Source organism: Sciurus vulgaris (genome assembly GCF_902686455.1).
Source record: "Sciurus vulgaris genome assembly, chromosome: 8".
NCBI lineage: Eukaryota > Metazoa > Chordata > Mammalia > Rodentia > Sciuridae > Sciurus > Sciurus vulgaris.
In genome coordinates this window covers 140,550,376-140,565,589 of record NC_136468.1, presented here as the reverse complement: position 1 = coordinate 140,565,589, position 15,214 = coordinate 140,550,376, and the positions used below count along the sequence as shown (strand labels likewise).

Genomic DNA, 15,214 nt, shown 5'->3' with positions numbered 1-15,214 from the left:
CATCATGCAGAAAAGCCCCAGAGGTCGCTTTCACTGATTTTGAAGGGGGGTTTCCAAAGCCGGGGGAGAATAAGAACTGATGTTTACACAGCGCCCTTAACTTTCCCCAGGACTCTCTCTTCTAGTTTTTGATTTGATTCTTACTAATCAGAAAGTTAAGGTAGGTATTACCATCTCTAAAGAGAAGCTGAGTCACAGAGCTTAGAAATGACTTAGTCACGGAGACCAAGATATTAGCCCCAGTGGATTCCAGACACCTGCCAGCTAAAAATCAGTCTTTAATGGATGGTGGGTCACAACCACCATCCAGAACTCAAATGTCCCCAGGTGCCAACAAATAATTTTCAGTGACCCCAGGGGGGTATCGTTGACATTGGAGGGGCCGGTCACTTACTTCCTCTCCTCCTGCATAGAGTTGGGGTGCCTCATTTCCATTAGCGCACAGCCAAATTTCTGGAGGTCAGAACAGATGAAGGAAATGTGAAGTATGAACGTATTAACTAATCTGCCACGGGGTTGGGCACGGGGCCCGGGGTCCTAGTCTGTCAAAGAGGAGCCTGATGCTTCGTGGTCAGGTATCAAGGATGGTCAGGGTGGACAGCCATGCCGAGCAGCAGGTGTAATAGAAGGTCAGCTGTTTAAGGGACTACAGGTATGGCTGCTCTGACCCCAGCATACCATACTTCTTTGTGACCTTCTCTTTATACAAATATTGTCCCCACGTCTTTAACAGGGGACACCAAGCTCATGATGGGAACACCCATTCCAAATAAGTAGCGTACTCAGGTGACACTTTCACCAGGACTGTACACAGTGGATACCCACGGACTGAGAATCGGGAACAGTCCAGTCTTTGCATGACCTGGATCAAACTGAGGTCACTGGCTCTGCGGCTCTGGGAGGGTTTATTTCTGAATGGCAGGTATAGAGGGAGGGTCCTGGCCACGGCCCTCCTGCTTCCTGCTGGTGGTACCCCAGCCTAGAACAGGGGGAGCGCCTCTCACCTCCCCATTCTCAGGGGGGTCTCCATTGCCGAAGGTGCTGGTGACCACCAGGACCAGAGTTTCATGCTCCAGGTGCACAATGTCGTATTCTTCCATGGACATCACCTGGGGGGCGCCGAGCCAGCGGGGTGGGGAGGGGAAGGGAGATGGCGATGAGGAGGGAAAAGTGGGGGGAGAGAACCAGAAGCCACGGCAAGAGGAGAGAGAGAGGGAAAAGGTGAGCCATTTTGAGTCATCTCCTTTGGAAGGGAACCAGATGTCCTGGGGTGTCAGTATTTCAGCGGGCTCAAGTGGACAGGACTAAAGGCCTTTCAGTAGCATGGGGTCTTCCTATGGTCACTGTGGCCTGTAGTCTGGGGCTGGGGTCCAAGGGCTGGCTGCCAGGACAGACAGATCTTGAAGGAAGTCCTCGGGCTTCTTACAGCCGACTTACCCTGGATTCTTCCTGACCCCGATCTAAGTGGGTCTGCTCAACCCCTCCTCTAAACCTGCCTCCAGCAGGGGGAAGCCCCTGGGCAGGTGAGTCTGAGATACCTGCCTGAGGGAAAGATGGTCACCCTGAGTCTCGGCCTTCACCTGCACACAGAGTAGGTTTCTCAAAGTAGGGGCTAAGGAAGTCCAGTCTCCTGGGGCTCTCCATGAAAAGAAATGACCCACGGTCAATTATATTTGGGAAACACTTATCGTCTATCCTTTCCCCTTTGGGGATTCTTATGCATGTTTATAAATTAAGGACTGAGGAATTCTGTAGCCACGAAGCCCGCTGAGCTGTATTTAGCACAGAACTTCCCAAACTGGCTTCAGGGTGGTTTCTCATGAACCCGCTAACTTAGAGACAGGGATTTCATTTGGTGGTTCCTGGACTCTGCGGAGGGCTTGTCCTCTGAAATGGACATCTGTGCGTGCTGATGGGCATCTTCTAGTGTCCTTTCATACACAGAGACTCTGCTGACTTGCCTCTTTCCCCTTCCCAACTGCATTTACCATGAGGGGCACTGCCCGCTACGCACCTTGGCATCAAAGGCATGTTTGAAGATCTCACACAAGGTCTTGGCGTAGGCTTGCGACTTGCCCGTCTCTGTGGCATAGAGGATGGTGGCTTTGACCCTCTTGGCCATTGCCTGCCCCATCAGCTTGGCCGAGAACTTGACTGCTCTGAGAAGGGACGGAGAGGAAAGTGGGAAACAGACTCCAAGTTACGACTCTCGGGCCAGAACCCTGATCCAGGAAATCAGAGCATTGACTCTCTTGATCTTTGATGCGTTAAGGGGCCAAAGCCCCTGAGTGTGGGCATCGTGCTGGGCGTACTCGATCAGATACCCCAAGCCATCAGTCATGAGCTAAAAGGGCTGGTTGTTTTTGCTAGTTAGTTATTTGACGGCTCCAGGCATGGGAACCTTGGTGTGCCTAGCGAAGAAGCCACTGTCACGGGCTTATCTGGTGTGTGAGCGTGTGTACGTGTATATCGGAGAGAAACAGGTCACCGCTGATTCAGCAGGAACAGTGTCAGAAGGGTCCCAGGGGCTGCGGATCCACAGAGGAAGGGCCAGACCTGGCTTACTCAGCAATGCACGTCTGGGGCCTGGCCTTGCACCTGGTACCTCACAGGCGCTGAAGAAATGCCTGTTAAAAATTATGAATCTAAAAAGATGCGGCTGTCACCTACGCCCTGGGGAGCTTCAATGTCAAATTCAGCCTCTTCCTAGCTAAACAGAGAACCTCATCCCTGCTCTTGGCAGGGGACGGGGGTGGCAGCCAGGCTAGAGACTCAGGAATACCTGGGCTCCACTCCTGAGCCCTCTTTGCTATTCTTGCTAGGAATCTCGGCCTAGACGAACTGCTAATTATCTCCCACCTGGGGATTATTGGTGGTAAAGTTATCATTTTTTAGAATTAGGGAAGCCACCCACACTGCGGGAAGACGCTGAGCTAAGGGGGGGCAGCCGAAAGGAATAAAAGGTGCGTGGAGGGTTCCCTTGGTAGGATCTGAGCATAAAAACGCATCTATAATTAAATCCCATTGTTTCTACTCCAAACTTAATAGTGCAATTAATGTTTTAGATTTCTGTCTCCCTTCTCCTCACGGAGACAGGGGAGCTGAACTGAAGCCAAAGTTTGCCCTTGCTGAGAACATTTGAGATCCTCCCACGAGGGAAACGGTGCTGGCGTTGGGCTCCTCCTTGGCTGGCAGGTGGGACAGGGTGGAGAGAGGGGGGAGGGGCATCCCAGGGGTCAATCTGGGGGCTCAGGACCCATGAACCCACCCCAGGTCCACGGCATAGCTGGCCCCCGTTGCATCAGTAGACAGCATACATGGAGGGTTCTGGACTCAAGCTAGCTCAGTCCACCCGAGGTCTGCCAAAGGTCAGCCCCAAACACAGGGGACCCGTGGAGTTCTCTTTGGGCAGAAGCCTGGTGTCCCCATTCGATTGGCTCAGTCCACCCACCCTGCTCAGCTGGTTCCCAGCTGGCCGAGCATCCTTCAGGAAGAACTGACCCCTCAGCCGTCTTGGTCCACAGTCCCCTCTCTTTCCTTCTTTGCTCAATTAAGTCTTTTTTTTTGGAGGGGGGTGCTGGGGATCAAACCCAGGGCCTTGTGCTTACAAGGCAAGCCCTCTACCGACTGAGCTACCTCCCCAGCCCCTCAATTAACTCTTATTTATGTCATTCTTCGGTTCAATGGTCAGTCCTATTCAGGGGCGTCCTCCCTGACCTCCCGGACTTGTTGACATCTGTTTTAGGGCACCGTGAACCACTTCTCAATGCCCTTGCCACAGACGCAGCGTTTACTATATTCACGTCACTTTTTGACAGATGATGGATGGCTGGGAGCTTCATGACATCAGGGACCACATTTGACTGTCTTGCTGTGACATCCCCAGAGCACAGCGCCTGGCATGGAGAAGGCACCTGGCACTCCATTGTTGGTTCAATGAATGAATGAGGACATGAACAGGTGGGGTCCTGGGGCCCGAGGGCTCTCTGGGCAGCGTGTGCTGAAGCAGGCTCATCCCGGCTCCTCTGGGCTCCCAGCTTCCCCTTGAAAATGGCCACAGCGGGAATATTTACATGCCGGGAATTGGCAGACATTACAAATCAAGGTATTGCTGCTACTATGGTTTGGTGATTCTGTTTACCAACACGCTGCTCTGGTCAGGACAAGCATCTAAGAAACCGGGACAAGAACCTGAGGTCCCCACAGCCTGAGAAGGAAGGAGCTTTTCTCAGGAGGCAAAATTCACACCCTGAACTCAGAGGCAGAGAAACACATGGGGTTGGGGAAGATGGATCAGTCTGACCACAGGGAGGTCGGAGGGTGTGGCAGCCGCCTGGCCTCCTTTCCGGGGGCTATGGAGTGTGTGGGTGCACCCCTGGTCCCCGTGGTAGGGCACTCACTCGGCCAGCTTCTTGAAACCGATGGCTCGCCTCTTCGTGGGGGTTCCGTTGGTACCTTTCCACACGTGGGTGTTCCAAGGGTCAGGCTGGGGAGGGAAGCGAGGACTCAGGTCACTGCCATGAGGGAGATGCCCAGGACCCTCCAGGGCTCAAGGAGGCCCGACCTCCAGCCCTGGAAGTCAGGGATTCCACCCGTGGCCGCTGCAGCTGTTCCTGCCTCCCTGGCGTGCTACCAGCCCAGCCCATCGGCCCTGGGTCCCCTCAAACTTTCTCCTTGTGACCTCTGAGCACTTATTTTGTCTTTCAGCGAGAGCTCTGCTATCCAATATGGGAGCCATGAGTCACCCGTGGCCACTGGGCATTTGCACATCCAAAGAGCTGGCCCCAATTAAGATGTGCTCCCAATACTACATGCACAGTAGATATGGAAGACCCAGCACGGAAAGGGGCAGAGGGGGCAGGACCTGGTATTCAAAGGAGGGTGTGAGTCTGTAGTTCAGCATCTCCTGGTGGAAGACAGGGGTGATGCTGCCAGACATGGGGGGCACGATCCACACCCAGTCGGCGGGGCAGCCCCCCCGACAGCGGTATTCGTTCTCCATGTGCTTAATGAAGGACTCGGTGGCAGAGTGGTGGTCGACGATGGTCACTTTGTCACTCTGTGAGAAGAGAGGGGACCGGGAGTCAGAGGAGGTGGGGAAGCCAAGCCCAGCGGTGCACGCCTGTAATCCCAGAGACTCAGGAGGCCGAGGGAAGAGGATCGCAAGTTGGAGGCCAGCCTCGGTGACGAAGTGAGGCCCTAGGCAATGGAGCAAGAACCTGTCTCAAAATAAATAAATAAATAAATAAAATAAAATAAAAAGGGCTGGGGATACGGCTCAGGGCAAAGCTTCCCTGGATTCGATCTCTAGTACCAAAAATAAATAAATAAAATAAATAAGTAAATAAAATTAAAAAAGAAAAGATAGAAAAGATGGTGGTCCTGGAGATGATTCTAGGCAATGTGAAGGGAACCCGTGACCCTCTTGGCATTTCTCTGTCACTTGTTCTGGTCCTCACTGTGCCTCTCCCTATCCTGACCGCCAGCCCCCGCTTCTCCTCGTCCATCCACGGCCTGGCGGGAGGAAGCCCCGGAGCACAGAGCCAGTACCTATTCTAGAGACGGTCCCCCGATCTCTAGTTCTCCCGCTTTGCTGACACCAGAGAACCCCAGGGTACACCTGCTGTCCCCACGTCACGCCGCGGTGATCACAGAACCTAGCTGTGTTTGTTACAAAGTGTCCCTTTGTGCTCTCAAAGTATCCTGCTGCCCTGATCCTGAGGCAGGTGGAGAGCTCCCCTAGGCAGCCAAGAGGAGGACAGGAGGGGACAGGGACCCCAGCCAACCTGAAAGGAGGCCGGGGGTCGGGGGCACCCTGTGACGTGCTACTCCTGGCGGCTTCAGCCACCAGCTTCTGTTCCCCGCGCTGCAACCACAGCAGCCCCCTTAGTTACCCTGGCCCCACCCCTAGCAACGGCCGACCGCCAAGGAGACCCCAGTGGACGTGGCGGATCAAAGGTGGGACCACAGGTGGGACCCGTCCTCTTCGTAGCCTAAACTCGGGATGGAAGTCGTTCATGACCGATGGGCTTGTTCAACTCAGAACGCGGAGGCTTCCCGGTCCACCCAGCATCCTGCAGCCCACCAGTCGCCTGCAGGGCCACCGGATGCGCCTTTAAGAACCCCAAGAGGACGGCGGCTCCCCTCGATGGCTCGGACAGACCCTGTCACCTGGCCCTCGCCCCTGTGCCTGAGGACTGCATTCTTCCAACTGGCAAGACGAAGAACCTGCCCGACTGCCTAACTCCGCATTAGAACACCCTTTCCCGGGCCCGCGTGGCTCTGGTAGTGAGGATATTCCTGGTTACGTGACGATCTGAGTCCCCAGGAGAGGACAAGACACTCAGGACACCTGTCATAAATTTTTTGGGGGCAGTAAGAGAGTGTGAACCCAGGGGCACTCGAACACTGAGCTACCTCCTCAGCCCTATTTTGTATTTGATTTAGAGACAGGGTCTCACTGAGTTGCTGAGGGCCTCGCTAAGTTGCTGAGGCTGGCCTCGAACTCACGATCCTCCTGCCTCGGCCTCCCGAGTGGCAGGGATTCCAGGTGTGCACCATTGTGCCCGGCTGTCACCACAGTTCTGATGAACCGTGAGCAGTGGGTGGTGACCTCCCTCCCCCTCTGAGCCTCTCTTCATCCAAAGGTTCCCACCCGGGATCCCCCAGGAGAGGGAGGTACGGGGACAGGAAGCAGGTCATGCTGGTGACAGGATTCCGCCCAGGTGGGTTTTGGGAGCCAGGCCTGGTGGCCCCCTGGGCCAGGCTCCCTCGAGGTGGAGCCTAGAGCTACCTGGAAGCTGTAGAGGACAGCGATGTTGATCTCCACCAGCGCCTGGTCCTTCCACAGGGACGAGGTCTTCCTCATGTCCAGGTTCATCTTCTTGGCTACTTCCTGCAGGGGAGAGAAACGGACTCCCAGGCTGGGGTACCTCTGCGCCTCAGACCGCAGAAGGGCAGGGGGCCGTCCCCACGGTCCCTGAATGGATGGCTCACTCTCAGGTGAACTGACTCACTGTGCAAAAGTGGTTGTGGTTTTTTGTTTTTTTGTTTTTCTTTTTAATTGAGACCCTACTGGGCAGCAGGAAATGAAAGAGACGGGGCTGGCCCTTGAATCGTTAGGTGACATTCCACCAGAGTGGAGAGAGAGTTAGGGTTATGATAAGTGTTGATTCCTAGGAAAGAAATAAGATAGAGGAAATGGGAGGAAGAGGGGTGGTTGATTCAGCTGGGTAGTCAGGGGGGCCCCTGTGGGGATGGCATTCAAGGTCAAATGATGAGAAGAAGTGAGACTTTCACAGACCTGGGGACATGTGAGTGAGAACAGCAAGTGCAAAGGCCCTGTGGTGGGATCCGGCTGGGGCCATCTGAGAACCAGAAAGAAGACCAGTGTGCTTGCAGGCTGGTGGGAGAGAAGCAGGGCTGGGGGACGTGGGACCCTGGAGGGCATGCCAGGAAGCCAGGATTCTATTCCAAATGTGAGCGTGGTCTTCAGAGGGTTTCAGGAGTGACATCAACTGTTTCCTACTAGGAAAAGGTCCCCTCATTCCGGTCCACCCTGCAGGGGTCACTACTGAGACCGGATCCCTGCTGGGCTCTGACAGATGGGGAGACTGAGTCACAGAGCGGTGTCTGGACTTGTCCAGAGTCCGCAGATCCAGGTGGCCTGGGAGGGAGAGCTCAGGGCATGCCTGACAGCCCAGACCCGGGAGCTGCCTCCTAACCAGCTGACACCCGTGTCAAAATGACTTGGAAGAGAACTGGTGACAGAGCGGACATGGCGGAAGCAGACGCAGGCTCCGGAGCGGGGCAGGGAAGCGCAGGCAGCGGGCTGGCTAATTAAAGCTCTGCTTCTCACCCCTGTCACGCCAGTCTCTGGAGGAGCCCGGGTCTCATTACCGGGCTGGAAGGCAGCAGAGTCTCGGGGTGGGGGAAGTCGTTTCCCACCCAGCTGTCAGCGTAGGTACACAATGGCAGCTGGAACCGGGGCCGGGGCGGGAGACGGGCTGGCTTAGCTATTGGTGACAATGCCTTGCCAGGGATGCGTACACAGAGATCAGAAAAGCACTGGCTAATGCCCTCTCTGAGGCCCGGGCTTTGGGTTCTGCTGGGGTCTGAAGCAGAAAAGCAAACCATTTGCTGCTGCTTTGCACAGGTGCATATAAAACCTGAGATAGTTCATGAAAGAGCAAAGCATCGTGTGACCAGTCATGTGGTTATTACTATCTATATCAGTGTTATTATTATTATTTTTTTTTTTTTTTGCGGTGCTGGGGATTTGAACCCAGGGCCTTGTGCTTGTGAGGCAAGCACTCTACCAACTGAGCTATCTCCCCAGCCCCAGTATTATTATTATTATTTATTATTATCAGAGATTGAGCCCGGGGTTCTTAGCCACTGAGCCACATCCCCAGCCCTTTTTTTTGTATTTTATTTTGAGACGGGGTCTCACTGAGTTGCTTAGGGCCTCGCTAAGTTGCCGAGGCTGGCCTTGAACTCTCAATCCTCCTGCCTCAGCCTCCTGAGCCACTGGGATGACAGGTGTGTGCTACCCCGTGTCTGGCGTTCTATAGCATTTTTTAAAAAATTTAACAATAACAATCAGAGAAAAAAAAATAAAAACTATACGACTTAAAAAATAAATCCCCAATGCAACTTGAGCCATATCCATGGAAATTACCTGAAGTATTTCCCCCTTTCCTGCTAGAAGTTTGTACAGATGTGTGCTAGCCAGTGGAACCTTCTGAGGAAGGTTAAAAATTATTGTTAAAAAAATTAATGTTAAAAAATGCCGTTGTCTGGGGTTGATGCCGGATAAGTAACATCAGAATTCTGGGGAGGGGGACCTAGACATCATAAAGACCCCCAGGCAGCTCCAAGGTGCCGTGAGACCAAGGACCCCCTGAACCTGTGGATTTTAACAACAGAAACCTAATGCTCGACTCTGAGCTGGACTCTTGCCTTTGTACCCAGACCCTTGAGGACACAAGGAAGACTCAGCAGGGCAGGGAATCAGACCTCTTGGAGGAAGGCCACCCTCCCTTGCTGCATGACCTTGAGTTCGTCCCTTACGCCCTCTGAAAGACCTCATTTTCTCACCTGTAGGGGATTATCGTACCTTAAGTTTAAGGTGAGGATTAAATGAGAACGTGATGCGTCTGGTGGGTTTGAGCCACTGAGAGAAACAATAACTGGGAGGCTATCACAGCCATTATTACCTCGGAAGAAAGACACCAGTCACCTACACAAACAAAACCCCGCAGGCTGCCGGACCACCTGCAGCCAGCTGGTCCTGCCTCCAGACCTGCGGGTTCCGCACCTGCGGATTCAACCAGCCTCCGACAGAAAATATTTGGAAAAAAATTTGCCTCTGCAGAGAACACGTAGAGACATTTTTCGGGCCCTTATTCTCTGAACCACACTGTTCAACAACCACTGACGTAGCACTTACACGGCCCTAGGTATTATGAGTCATCGAGAGATGGTCTAAATCATACAGGCGAGTGTGTAGGTCAGATGCAGATGTGGTGCCGTTTTACGTAAAGGTGGGCTTCCGTGGGGTGCCTGGAAGACTCCCCTGCAGACACTGGGGGTCGACAGTACACATAAGGCGCTTAAACAGTGTCAGCATGCGGCATGTGCTGTGTGCTTGCCGATGCAATCGTCACTGGTGAAGACACGGATGCTTCCAGAACGTCACGGGGACTGTGGTTCTGTTCCAACTCCTTGCAGTCTCGAGGTTCCAAAGCCCGGCTGGGGACACGCTCTGCCCACTGAGGGACCTTACCTCCAGGATGTTGTAGCGCGAGTTGTCACAGTAGTCGCGGACTCCGATCTCCGTGCCCATGTACCAGCCGCTGAAGGGACAGGCGCTGAACTCCAGGCCGCCGATCTCCAGAAGCATGTTGGACACGGCAGGGAGGCCATACCACTTGAGGCCCAGGTCCTTGAACCAGTCAAACCTGCGGACAGCAAGGCAGCCCAGTTCGCCATGGGGCAGGCGTCCCCTGGGCAGGCGCACACGGGCAGGACAGCCTTAGTCTGGGGATGTTGACATGCCAGGGACTGACGGGGAAGGTCTATGTCCAGACCTGGCCCTTTCAGCTCTGTGGGATTATGGGCTCCACAATGGAGTCCTGAGCATATGCATTTCTAACAGAGCTTTCCCAGGTGATTCAGATGGACACCCAGGTCTGAGAACCTCGGCCATGTGAGTCAGTGAGCGGATGAAGGAGACTGGGTGTGCTCCCAGAGAGCAGGCGGCAGCCCAGCCTCGGGACATGCGCTTCCGTCCAGGGCCAGGGCTAGGGCAACACCCATGAGGTGCGGGTCTAGAGCGCAAAATTTAAGGGGGCCCCAACTGAAGCCGTAATCAAGATGGATGCTATTGCTTATTCATGCAACAGTTTAAATTAATGCAATTTAAAAAAATAGAATCTAATGCTACATACCCGTTTATGTATTTTGAACAAAACTTTAAATAGACTCCCATCCCTCCCTGTGTGACTCTCCTTGCTTGTCTCACCCCAATCTCAGTTCTGAGCTGGATCCTGTTTTGGTTTAAAATGTAGCTATATGGTTCATCGTGGATTAAAAAAAAAAAAAAAAGTTCACTTTGACCTTTAAAGTACATCGCAGCCCCATACTGAGATTTTTAGCAGCCTCCCTGGATTTGGTCCCTGAGTCTAGTGCCTGGTGGTGGATTTCTTTCACTCTCCAAGTGCAAAGGCAGCCGGTGTTGCTGGCCGGGACTCTGCAGCTCCTCCCAGCACCAGGTGCATTTGAACTTGACCTGCACAGGGTCGGCTGAGTTGAGTCAACTTTGCTACTGAACCTTCGCACCCACAGCGAGAGGAGGCGCTTCCGCTCTTCTAACCCTGAGCTGGGGAAAGGGCAGGTCCTTGCAGACGGCTCATAGACTGGGGTGAGGAGAGGAGGGTAGGACTCTGAAAAGAGGGGGCTCCAAATATGACCCGGGAGGGGAGCCCACACTGCCTAAGCCCCCAGGGAAGACAGGAACCAAGACCCCCTTTTAACCCCAGTCTGGGCTGCAGAGAGAGCCAGGGGGCCCTGGGAGGCCCACCCCCGCCGGTCCCTCTCACTTGGGGTGTCTGATGGGTACTTCCAGCACCAGCTCTGGCGGGATCTGGAAAAGCTCCGGGTCGTTGCCGTTGGCCTGCAGCAGGAGCGGAAGCACGTCAAAGCGGCCCCGCGGGGGCTTCCAGCCTTGCTGGATGCAGATCTGCAAAGAGACCACGGGTCAGCTCTCTATGCCCCACGCCCTCTGCACACAGGGTACATGGGGCTGAGGGCTGAGCCGAGGTCCCAAGGCGAGTCCCCCAGCAGGCACTTCCTCCAGAGGGTCTCCCTGGTCCTCTGCGCCCGCTGGGAACTCCAGAGGACCCACCTCATTCTGGCATCTGTCCTGGGCTCACTCTGTGGGGTGGCATTAGACACGTCAAGACACAAAGAAGGTCTCCTGACTCTGATGGAGAAATATTGTATAAAATGCATTTTTAAGGGCAGCTGCCCAATAGGTATTGTATGTGAGCATCTGAGTAATTAACTCTAGCAGCTCCATTAAAAAAGAGGCGAAAACAATTTTATTCAACATTCATTTAGATTCATGCACTTTATACGAATAGTGCTCATGGATTAAAGTATTCTCATCGGTGTATTCGAAATTGTCTATTCGATGCTACAATTAAACTGATAACATTCATCTAAAATATATCGACTACACGTAACGTGTAACAGTGGAATACATTGAATAGCAATGCTAAATGATCAGTGAGAAATCATCGAAGCAGATCTACTGAAATAGTTAAAATATTAATATTCATATTGAAATATTCATGTTAAAATTAAATATGTATTTATTCATCCAATAAGATCCCTCATTTCTTAATATATTAGCTTACCATACCTACCTTATTATCATTTCAATATGCCATCAATGCAAGAGTGATCTTTGGGGTGCTGGGGATTATACTAGGCAAATCTCTATCACGAAGCCACATCCCCAACCAATACAAGAATGATCAATGAATGAGCTCTTTTCCACTGATAATATATATATATATATATAAATATATATATATATGTAAAATTTATTTTTTGATTTTGATTTTTTTTTTTTTTTAGTACCAGGGGATTGAATCCAGGGGCACTTAACCACTGAGCCACATCCCCAGCCCATTTTAATTTTTGAGACAAGTTCTCGTAAAGTTGCTTAGGGCCTCACTAAGTTGCTGAGGCCGGCTTTGAACCTGTGATCCTCCTGCCTCAGCCTCCGGAGCCGCTGGGACCACAGACGTGTGCCACTATGTCCAGCCCCACTGTGTTTTGAGTATTTAGCCTTGGAGACCTGGCGTGCATCTTCACTTAGCGCACATTTCAGTTGGACTAGCCACAGGGGAGGTGCTCGGGGGCAGCGTGGGGCTAGAGGGTTAGAGGGGGTGATCAGGTGGTTATGGTTTGGGCCATGCTTTGTGTTGGGTTGGCCGAGAGGGGGGGGTGCTGACTGGTGGGCTCAGGAGTAAGCATGCTGGTCAAGGAAGGTTCTGGAAGGCAGAGCGGGAGGAAGAGGCTGTTCTGCAACCACAAGGCAAGGTCAAGGCCAAGTGCACCCTTAGTGCTCAGCCAAGCGGAGCCTGGCTGAGCCAGGCAGGGCACAGGTGCAGCTCCTGGTTGCCCTGGTTACAGGCCCCTCTCAGGATGATCACATTTTAATAAAAAAAGCCACCTGCAGATGAAGTCAGCAGCCAGGAGGGAGCAGCTGGGTCACCCTCTGGCCTGGTGAGGTCTTGGAGGAGGTGCGGGGTGGAGCCAGAGGGGGTCTGAGTGCGGGAGGGGACGAGGCTCACCTGGGGAGGGCTGGGTGGCCAATGCAGGGGTGCCCAGCCCGTCCACAGGTCCAGCTGGAAGGAACTGTGGGTGGGGAGGGGCGGTGGCGGCTCCCCTGGTGGCTTTTATGAACTGCTGTGGGCGGCCAGCAGTGTGAACCAATAAGAGTGGCAGCTTTGGCCTGAGGCCCACTTTCCCCAGGCTTATGTGGCGCCCTCGGATAGCTCACTGGCCTCGCGGAGACTGGCTCTGCCCAGCTAGGAACAAGAGTTTCCGTCACGAGGTGGGAGGTGACGTGAAAGGGACCCAGTGCCGGACTGTGGAAGAGCCAGAGGCTGGAAACGGGGGGCAGCTGCCAATCTGAAGACGGGGAACCAGTGCCCGAAGGCTGCTCCCCAGGGACCACAACATGGAAGCCGGGGTGGGGCGCGCGGGCTCACCTCTGTGAACTCCACGTTGGCCGGGTCCCCCAGGGTGGAGCCGTCGGGCTGCTTGTAGCCGGCGTAGCGGATGAGCTGGGAGTTCCACACTCGGAAGTCGTGCTTGCCGTCCGTCCTCTGGGGAAAAATGGTGATGGCCGACCTGTTGGGGAGAGATGGGGTCAGCTGGCCTCGGGTGGGATGTGGGCTCTGGGGACCAACTGGAGACGATGCTGCCCAGACCCACAGCTGCCTGAGGCTCAAGGAGGACCAGGACTCTGTCGAGGTCCCCAGGGTCAAGAAGCTGCTGTTGGAAGGCAGGGGCCTCACTGGAAGGTGGAGGGTGGAGGCCCGAGGAGGCAGAGCCAGGGGCTTCGGAGAGGACAGACTTCGGCCGGTCCTCAAGCAGAGACCCCAGTCACCGCACAGTGGATTCCAGGTCCCACCAGCCAGCCTTCCTTTGAAACCCAAGAAGCACCTGAACAAACCCTCCACCCGCTCCACCCACTCTTCCTTAGCCTCCAGTCGCCTCTCCAGGCCTCGGCCACAGACCTCCTCAAACCCTGTCCTGGGGGAGGCAGGTTTGAGACCCACTCTGACGTGCTTTGGCAAAACCCCTTTCAGCACTGTGGCAGAGAAAACAGGCCTGGTTCAACAACCTGTCCTCATCCAGTGGGCCCGGCCCGGCACCACCGTCCACCGACAGACTGACAATGAGCGGGAAAGGCACTCGAATCCCAGAGAGACCTGCAGGTTGCCAGCCAGGGCCCTGCCGCCTACACAGGCCCCGTGAGGACCGTCTTCCCAAATGAAGTCGTGCAAAGCTGCGGAGGGTCAGCCCCTGGCTGGAGCCAGGGTCTCTCTGTGCAAAGCAGGATGGGCGCGTCACCCCAGGGTGAATGATGTCACAGGACCAAACGGAGATTTTCTCCTTGGCATTGGGGAAGGATTGAAAAAAACAATAACTGAAAGCAGCAGGGTAACTTCTCCACCCCAGGTTGCACATTATCTTATGCCAGCTGCTCTTCCCACGGTCTGGCTTCACCTGTTCCACCAAGGGATCCAATTCCTGGCTATGGAACCAGGTCCTGGCTTCTCGTATCAACAGAGGGATGGCATCCAAAGTCCCCCCCGTGGCTCGTGGATCTGTTCCCACGTGTGTTCCCGCAGGAGCTCTGGCCCTGCCATCCCCGGCCTGGCATCCCCTTGCCATCCTGTGCCACATCCAAGTCCTGACTCAGACTCTCCCGAGCGCAGCATCCCCTGGCTCGCCTGGATCCCAGGGCCGTCTTTCTGCGCCTTCCCCTCTATACAAAAGTACGCACCATTTAATACTGCAGGGGTGGGGCGCCACCTCTTCAGTATGAAAGTTGGGGTGCGTGGGAGGGGATGGGGGCAAAAATCACACAAAGTGCCGTTGGAAATCTCCGAGCGAATGCGTCTTGGGGCCGCCGTGGAGATGAGCGCAGGGTGAGTCAGTTTTCCCTGCGGTGTCGCTGAGCCTCGGTGGAGCACCCGACTCAGTGCCTTTGTGGAACGAACATGCGGGAGCATGTTTGGCAACAGCAGAGTCACACCCAGGGAGCCGGTGTGATGCTTGTGCTACGTGCGTGGGGTCCCAGGCCCACGGAAGACACCCCGGCAGGAGGCGCCACGTGCCTCTCCCGGGCACAGGCTTGCGGCAGGGCGGGCCAATGCACTGCGCCGTTTACACGAGGTTCTCTCTCTCCCTCGTCTTTGGCCTTCCTTCATTCTGGATGTAGAAACTCTTTCCATATCCGTGGTGGACACTGTCTTATGACTCTCATTATTCTCAGACGTGAGGTTTAAACACATAAGAAAACAATAGCTGGATATTTTCTTTGGGGCGCTCATGAAGACCCCCCCTCCGCTGTAGTAGATCATTGAAGAAAAATAGGTAGTGCTCGGCTCGTGGCCAGGCCTGGGTG

The 15,214-nt window shown here is 54.3% G+C and overlaps 1 protein-coding gene across 6 annotated transcripts in view; it reads right to left on the bottom strand.

Annotated features, from left to right (window-relative positions):
- NOS1 (nitric oxide synthase 1) overlaps positions 1-15,214 on the bottom strand; it is a gene marked incomplete at its 3' end in the record, with an annotated part of 179,815 nt that overhangs the window by 33,627 nt on the left and 130,974 nt on the right. For all 6 annotated transcript variants that reach the window (XM_079152460.1, XM_079152459.1, XM_079152458.1 and 3 more), the window contains exons 8-16: positions 13,287-13,428; positions 11,103-11,242; positions 9,788-9,962; positions 6,794-6,895; positions 4,865-5,059; positions 4,401-4,486; positions 2,015-2,159; positions 1,005-1,109; positions 395-453 (exon numbers count right to left, since the gene is read on the bottom strand). In XM_079152460.1, the coding sequence (XP_079008586.1) occupies positions 395-453; positions 1,005-1,109; positions 2,015-2,159; positions 4,401-4,486; positions 4,865-5,059; positions 6,794-6,895; positions 9,788-9,962; positions 11,103-11,242; positions 13,287-13,428 (1,149 nt within the window). The remainder of the gene's footprint in view (positions 1-394; positions 454-1,004; positions 1,110-2,014; positions 2,160-4,400; positions 4,487-4,864; positions 5,060-6,793; positions 6,896-9,787; positions 9,963-11,102; positions 11,243-13,286; positions 13,429-15,214) is intronic.